The following is an 8756-nucleotide window of genomic DNA, read 5'->3' on the forward strand; positions in this document are numbered from 1 at the left end:
TGTAAGAATATGTTCTTATTTTTAGAAGATACAGAATTATTTGGAGGTAAAGGGTCGTGATGTCGGAAATAGTTTGACATTATTAACATTAATAAACATATGGAAGAAATCAAATAAGGAAAAGTATTAAAATTGGTGAATTTAAATTAGAAGTATATGGGAGTTCATTGTACTATTCTTTCAACTTAACTGTTTGAAATTCTAAAACAAATTTAAATATTGATTTATAAAAACACTTTAATTGGAACCTAATTTCACTTACCATGATGGTGACAAATTCAGTCTCAGTCATTTACAAGGGTGTTCTTCTTCCCAGTGGTTTTACATGGTGCAAAACATTCAGCAAGGGCCCTCTATCCTCAGTCCACGTTGGTCACTGAAAGATCTGTTGCAGAGCTGACAGCCTCCACAGTGGAGCTCAGGTATTTCTGCTAGTCGGGAGCCCTGGCAACGAGGGTTCAATCTCCCTGAATGTACCATGTAGCGTTTCCCCTCTAAGGTCCTGTCACCTGCCCAGGTCCCTTTGAGGAAGATTATCACTGCTACTGGAGGAATCCCAACCACACTTTCCCCAGTCACAGAGAGCCTGCTTTTGCTTTTGTGGTACTCCAGATTATTTGTCCAACCCTTCCTGTTGCTGAGAGGTTCTTCAGAGTTTTTAAAATAGAGTTTTTAAAACACTATTGGACTCAAGTTTTCCAGAGGTGGAGGTAAATGCCATGTAATTGTACTAATTCACTGTATGAGCCATCTACTATGCTTCAAAAAAAAAAAAAAAAAGTTCAATGATTCCCAAAATTACCCACCGATCACTTGAGTCATCCAAAATAGTTGATAAAAGTGTTGATTTATTGTTCTATATCCAGACCCACCGAACCTGAATCTCTGGAGGGGGGCTAGGAATCTGCTTTTCTTTTTTTCTTTTTAGTGTCTTAAAACAATGTTTTATTATTTCTCATGATCCTGTGGGTTGACTGAGTGGTTTTGCTCATCATGTGTTTGCATTCAGCTGACAAGTTGATTAAGGGGTGGGCTCAGCTGAGTCAGTTTAAATGGCTAGTCTTTAATCCCAGGCTTCTTCCCCGGCATCATGATCCGCAGGTACTGTTCTAAGACGGTGAAGATGGAAACTTCAAGGCCTCTAGAGGTCTAGACTTGTAACTTGCGCAGCACTTCTGCCACAATCTATTGGTCAAAGTAAAAAGGCAAGCCAAAATTCAAGGTGAAGGAGAGACTCCATGGCTAGACTGGAGGGAATCTGCATTTTTAACGAAGCTTCCTCAGGTGACTCAGGCACCCTGAGATTCAGTTACTCCGCCTTTTCATTTCTGTATTGATTACTACGTGCCAAGAGCTCTGTAGATATACTCTCACTTAACTGGCCAGAGTTCTCTATAAGGTAGAGGTTATCATGCCCACTTCACTAGCGAGGAAACAGCCTTAGAGACAAGATTCGCTAGGCTGCAAAGCAATGATGTAAATCGGCGGCTGGAATACATGCCGCGCGGGCGGTGGGGAAAACGAGCTTGGCGCGACTCAGCAGGGCCCCACGGAGAAGGGATGGGAAATGGGAAAATGGAGACTCAGCCCCCTCATCCAGGACTCTGCAGGCTGGTAAGCCAAAGTGAAAGGGAAACTTCTCCTCCATGACACTTAATCAACACGTCTCCATTAGGCGCCTTTCCAAAATCACGGTGTCTGACGGGCGAGATTGGATGGGATGTGCAATTCTGATTGGTTAGTTGGACCTCGAACCAGGCCTACGTCCTGAGAAAGGGGGAGAAGTGGGAGGGATTTGAAACAATCCCTTGTTTCATTGGTGAAAAGAAAACAAACCAGGAATTATTCAGAGGTGTGATTGGCTGTTTTCGGAAACCCACCGACGGCCTTTGGACCCTGGTTACGGAAGCCGGGGAGGGCTGATCTTAGCGTCTACCTCAAGGAACTTAGCGGAAAACCGGTTAGCGGAGGAGAAGAGGTGTTTCAGGCCCAATGGCGACTGTGGAAGCAAGCGGCAGCGATGGGAAAGGGCAAGGGGTGGAGACCCCCGTCACCTATTACCGTTTGGAGGAGGTGGCGAAGCGCAACTCCTCGAAGGACATATGGCTGGTGATCCACGGGCGAGTCTACGATATCACCCGCTTCCTTAACGAGGTTGGGCCCAGGAGGTGGACGGCCCGTGGGAGCTGCTGGGATGAGGGGTGGTCGGTCCCGGAGAGGTGCTAGGGGTGTGTGTAGCGAGAAATGAAGTCAGGCTAAGGGCGATAAGGCGTACGAAAGAGACCTCTTACAACCTTCCAAGACGGAAACTGGGGTGGGGGGCTTATGTATGCATGCATTTACAGCCAGCACTAAATTCTGTTGCCTTAAATAATATCATATATTACTTATCATGCATCGAGCACTTACTGTGTGCTGAGCTAAACTCTCAGCCATTATGATCCCCATTTTGCAGAAAGGATAACTGAGCCTCAAGGACTGAGGACTCCCAAGGGTACACACTTAACAGCCTAGAGCCGTTCGAACCTAGTTCTGAAGGACTCCAGTGTGCTTTTCCCACTCTGCTTCCCGAAGGAATATCATTTTTGGTTTTCATTTTCTTGAATATGAAATTCTCACCCACCTCCATTATGCTGCGTTTATTTTTTCTAATTTGAGTTGACATTGAGGCTAGAGGGTCATGAGTTGACCTTTTCTTGGCTGCTGACTCAGATCCTGTCATCCTCTTAAATCTTCAAGGTGATATATTAGATCTCAAGTTCTCCATGAGGCCATGGTGCAACTGATTTTTTTTTTTTTTATTTAAGGAAACAAGAGAGACTAATTCGTTTAAACTAATTTTATTGAGGTATAATTTACATACAATAAATTGTGCCCATTTAAAATACACAGTTTGATGAGTTTTGACCAATGTATTCACCTATGTAATCGCATCCCCAATTAAGAAAGAGCATATCCACCACCCTAAAAAGTTCCCTCTTTCTCTTTTGCAGTCAATCCCCAGCCACAATCTCTAGGTTTTGAGATTTTATGTATATAAATATTTACTATATATTACATATATATTTTGGTGGCTATCATTTTGAGTAAGAGATTAATATTCGTGTGGTTAATTTCTTGGAAATTCTTGCATAAAATAACTGGGAAAAATTCCTTTCTAGTCTTTCTCTGAAGCAAAATCACAAGTATGTTTTGTGTTAATCTGGGGCCTAGGGCAGATATCTCTACATCCTTAGTCATAAATTTATAAAAACTTTTAAAATGTAGTTTCCCCAACAAGGACACTTTTTAATAAATCTTTCTAGTGGCCAGTGAGTTAACATTATAAAGTTTAGTAACTTGCATTTGTATGCTGTATGACATTTTATGCATTTAAAAGTGCTTTCCCATTATTTTATCTCCAGAATAACTAATCGAGAGTGACTTCGATAGTAGTGATCCTTATTTTAACAGGGGTACAAGAAACAGGTTCAGAGAGATTTTGCTCATGCAGTTGATTAGTGGAAGAGTCTGGTTTAGATCTTGTTTACTTGTTTTTTTTTGAGATTTAGATTTCGCATCTACATGGTATTTAGAATTCTAGACTTATGTCCTTTGGTATATGCGTCATAAGTTTTAGTTGTGGGTTGTAGCTTGTTAAAGTGTAGTTCATAATAGGTAGGTAATAATGTTTTTCATTTGTGGTTTTATTTCCCCCAATTTCTTCTTGATTTATTCAGAATATAGAATAAACTTAGAAGGAGCTCTCAATATCTGTAGGGGACACTCAGTCTTGAGTAGTGGTTGCTAAACTGCTTCACCACATGCTGATGGAGCCAGAGACATCACAGGTGTGCCAAGGCTTCCCCTGAAGTTTGAACTGGAGATCTTTACCTGCATTTAGCCATTTTATTTACCTGTTCTGTAGTATCCATCTCTGTTTTCTTGTTTAGTCTAAGTCTAACCCTATTCATTCATTCATTTACTCATTCACATATTTACCAAGTGTCTGCTATGTGACAGATACTGCTCTAAGTACTGAGGATACAACAGTGGATAATTAAACATTTACGCCCTCAGGGGGATTACAGTCTATGGGAAGTGGATAATAAGCAGAGCAAATAACTAAAATACATGCTATGTTAGGTAGTGGTAAGTGCTAAGAAGAAAAAGCAGAGAAGAAGATAATAGATATGTATGGGATGAGGGTGTGCAGATGAGGAGTTGAAATTTCAGTTATGATGGCCAGAGATGATTTTATTAAGATGACTGGAGTAAAGGCTGGAAGGAAGTTAAGAGCTAGTCATGTGGATATCTGTGGGGAGAGCATTCCCGGTAGAGGAAGCAAGTTCAAAGGCCTTTGAGGTAGGAGTATGTGTGATGTTTTTTTTTTGGGAACAACGAGGGAGTCTGTAGTGGTTGGATAGCAGTAGATGAAGTCAGCATGATCAGGGTAGAACAGATTGCATAAAGCTTTGCATGTTTTTGACCTTTGTCCTGAGAAGGGAAACTACAGTGGAGCAGAGGAGTGAGTGACATGATGTGACTTAAATGGTTTAATAGTGTCACTCTGACTGCACTTATTGAGAAAAGGCTAAAGGAGGACAAGGGCAGAATTAAGGAGCCCAAATAGTGGCTTGGACCGGGGTGGTAGCAGTGGGGTAGTGAGAAGTGTCAGATATTGGATGTGTTGTGATGGTAGAGCCAGTAAGATTTAATGATGCATTGGATTTGAGGAGTGAGAGAAAGAGTCAAGGATGACACCAAAGTTTCTGGCCTGGAGGTCTGGAAGAATACAGTTCTTAGATGAGATGGGGGACTTAGGAGTTAGGTCTGTTTTATAGCCACCTTCTTTCACATTTTAGATATAGTTTGGAAGGATTGGGGATATGATGTAGGGAAGTTAGAACGGGTACCTTTTTTCTGGAACTCAGGTTAATTTTTTTCTTTTTTGAATAGGGCATACAGGTATATAGTAAAAAGCCTTCATCTGCCCAAAGTTAACTACTTCATCTGCCCAAAGTTAACTAGTTGTTTGTGTATCCTTCCCGAGTTTTGTTTTGCACACATAAGCAAAGTGAACGTAGCCCCTCCTATTCTTTACACGGAAAGTAACATACTGTACCCCAGGGGTCCCCAACCCCCAGGCCGCGGATGAGTGCCGTAGGGTAACCTGCAGACCCGCGAGCGAAGCTTCATGTGTATTTGCAGCCCCTCTAGCATCAGCACCTCAGCACCTCAGCTCTACCTCACATTAGGCCCTAGATTCTCACATGAGCACTGGTCCCTGGTGCCAGAAAGGTTGGGGACCGCTGCTATACACACTGGTTTATGCCTTTTTTCACTTCACTTGTACGTCTCAGTTATCTTTCCACATCAGTTCCTGGAACACATTCTTATTCATAGATTTTGTTCTGTGGATCACTATTTAAGCAGTCTCCTATCGATAAACATTTGGGTTGTTAATATTTTGCTATCTAGGTTTGTTTCCTTACATAAACTCTTGAGATCTAATGCATATACAATGAAATATAGAGATTTTATATATAGAATTCATTGAGTTTTGACAAATGTCTCACATGTATAATCACCATCATAATCAACATATAGAACATTTCTACCACCTGTCCTCATACAACCATTGATTTGACTTCTAACACTAGAAAACTACTCATGTCTGGCGTCTTCTGCTTAATATATTCGAGATTCATTTATGCTTTTTCTATGTTTTCAGCAATCTGTTTCTATTTATTGCTTTTTATTTCATTGTATACTAAACTTTGTTTATCTGTTGATTAACATTTTGGTGGTTTCCAGTTTTGGCTATTATGAATAAAGCTGCTATGAACTTTCATGTGCACATCTTTGCATGGACATCTAGGAGTGAGATTGCTAGGTCATGTGCATGTGTGCGTGTGTGTGTGTGTGTGTTTTAACTTTTTAAGCAACTGCCAGAACTTTTCTTAAAGTGTCTACATCATTTTACACTCCTAGTAGCAGTGCATGAGTTTTCCAGTTTCTCCATATCCTTATTGACACATGGTATTTGCCAGTAATTTTACTTTTAGCCATTCTAGTGGGTGTGTACTGGTATATAATTAGGGTTTTAACTTGCATCTCCCTGATGACAAATGACGTTAAGTATCTTCGTGGGCTGATTTGCCATTTTTATGTCTTTTTAGAGGTGTCTGTTCAGTCTTGCCCATTTTTTAATTGGATTGTTTGTTTTCTTATTATTGACTTGAAAGTGTTCTTTATATATTCTAGATGCAAATCTTTTTCAGATACATGTATTGCGAATATATTCTCCAGTCTGTATTTTGCCTTTTCATTTTCTTAACAGAGTCTTTTGAAGAGAAACTTGGCAAAATTAATATATATGAAGTATAATTCTAATGGCTGGGTCTTGGCTCTGCAGTCTAAGTGTCTGGTTCAGTTTCCTACTTTACAACTTAACAGTTGTGCACTCTTGGGCAAATAAGCTCTTTAAAGGCCCTTTCCATCTGTAAAATGGAGATAATAGTACCTACTCCACAAGGTTGTTGTTGGGCTAGTTAATTTAAATAATGCATATAAAGACTTTGTTATGGTATCTGGCATAAAGAGCTCAGTAAATGTTAGCAGTTATGTTTATTATTAATAAAATAAATTCTATTTTTCCTGCAGCATCTTTTGAGCACTTTTAAATGGCAGATGCTCTGAAAATTTCAAAGTGAATTAACTGCCTTGGACTTGCAGGTGGATGAGATCTGTGCACAAGTAATTGTCATGCAAGGTAGAGGGTGCCTTCATGAAGACTGAGAATGCAGACTTTTTTTGGTGCAACCCTAGAATAACCCCTTAAAGCTTCAGAGTTTGACTAATCCAATTCTTACTGGATTTCTCCAAGGCAAGTCAAAAGAGAGTGCAATTTACCTATCTCGTAGAATTAACAAATCTATAGAAAGAGTGCTGTCTTTCAGTGAGTAGTCCCAAGTGGTCAGTCCTAGGGAAGGCTGGGAATAAGATAAGGTGAAATTTAATTTCCAGCACTGTCCAAGTGAGAGGCCGTGAACAACAAATCAACCTTCACTTATTTATTCATTTTGCCTGTGGGTATGAGTGAGCACCTGCCAGCGAGGAAAGGGAGAGAGAACAGGTGGGAGGAGAAAGAGGGCAAAGTGCCCTATACCTCGCAGTGTTCCAGGTGCCATGCTATGTTCTGGAATCCAGCCATAAAAAAGAAAACTGGTCCCTGTTCTTATGGAGCTTATAGTCTGGTGGGAGAAGAAAAATGTGTTTGGCTAGAGGTCCCTCTTTTCATCACCTGGCCTAATATTGCAGCTTCTATGATCTTACTTAATGTTTCTAGATTTCATTTTCCAACTATCTATGTTACATTTTTATTACATCAGTATAGAATTTCCACCCACAGAGAATTTGTAATTTTTACCCAACAAGATTTTGATTCTGTAACTGTCATTGTTCACATTTTCATCTTTCTGCCCATCTGTCCCTGTCCTGTCTATAGAATTAGTAATCTGGAAGTATTATTTTTTGTTGTAAGTTGTCCTCTTTTCTATATTAAAACAAAATTTTTTTGTCCTCATTTCAGTAATAGTAAAGTAAATGAAAAGAAACATTCCAAAATGCTTCTACCACATTTTTTTGGAGAGTTGAACTAAAATCCTTCACAAGAGACATTATAGAATTTTCTTTGTGTCTAAAGGTTTTCACTTGATTATTGGTTGACCGAGGTAGAAATGAATCCATCACATTGTTTCATCTCTTCTGACAGTTTATGAACTTGATTGCGGTATACTTTATTTGGAACATTTTTATTTGTAATATTGTGTAATTGCTTAGATGTTATAAGCTGAAATAAGGTCCATTAGCTTTAAAACACAAAGGCTGTTTAGATCAAAAGAACCTTTTTTTGAAAATTCATAATGAGTTAACATTTATTAAAAGCAAAGCAGATCCTAGAAGAAAATGGGAACTATGTACTGCCTTATATTAGGTTTATTTAATAAAAATAAGGAATTCATGATTGTCCAATAGATTTCAATTATGTAGGCAACCAATCTAGATTACTGAGGATAATCTCTAAATTCCTTTAGTCTTGTTTTGTTTTGCTGAGATCCAGACAAAAGCAACTTTTCTACATATAGGTATGTAAACCTAGCTTCTTTTTATTGTGGTAAAATACACATAACAAATGTTACTGTTTCGGCCATTTTTAAGTGTATAATTTAGTGGCATTAAGTACATTCACATCATTGTGCAACCATCACCATCATCTATCTCCAGAACTTTTTCATCATCCCAAATTGAAACTCTACCCATGAAGAATAACTCCTCATTGCCCCTCCCTCAATTTGTTTATACTCTGCTTATGGACACTGGGTTGTTTCAAGTTCAGGGTCATAACAATGCTGCTATGATCTGTGTGTGTGTGTGTGTGTCTGTAAATTTATACACATTTATACACATACTTAGAAATTCCATTTGATTTTTTTAATTGAAAATTTTATTGAGAAAATTGTAGATTCATATGTAGTTATAAGAAATAAGAGTCTACGGCCATGCCACCCTGAACAAGCCCAATCCCATCTGATCTTGGAAGCTAAGCAGGGTCAGACTTTCAGACTTGGTTAGTACTTAGATGGAAGACCACCTAGGAAGAGCAGGTGCTGTAGGCATAAAAAATAAAAAAATAAGGGATTGTAAACTAACAAGGTCCTTGCAGTCTGTGAAGTCAACCAAGGGTTGCCTCGCCTAAAAAAAAAAAAAAAAAA

At 39.2% G+C, this 8756-nt stretch overlaps 1 protein-coding gene and 1 pseudogene across 4 annotated transcripts in view; both read left to right on the forward strand.

The window, feature by feature from the left end:
- The first annotated feature begins 1879 nt into the window (after window positions 1-1879).
- LOC105307204 (cytochrome b5 type B) overlaps window positions 1880-8756 on the forward strand; it is a 24257-nt gene continuing 17380 nt past the window's right edge. For 3 of the 4 annotated variants that reach the window (XM_023524627.1, XM_011382581.2, XM_023524628.1), the window contains exon 1: window positions 1880-2154. In XM_023524627.1, coding sequence (XP_023380395.1) covers window positions 1993-2154 — 162 coding nt within the window. In that variant the 5' untranslated portion in view covers window positions 1880-1992. The remainder of the gene's footprint in view (window positions 2155-8756) is intronic. The other variant, XM_011382582.2, reaches the window with a different exon arrangement.
- On the forward strand, window positions 8534-8660 carry LOC111732709 (annotated as a pseudogene).

The sequence above is a fragment of the Pteropus vampyrus genome, unplaced genomic scaffold (assembly GCF_000151845.1).
Source record: "Pteropus vampyrus isolate Shadow unplaced genomic scaffold, Pvam_2.0 Scaffold483, whole genome shotgun sequence".
NCBI classification, from domain to species: domain Eukaryota; kingdom Metazoa; phylum Chordata; class Mammalia; order Chiroptera; family Pteropodidae; genus Pteropus; species Pteropus vampyrus.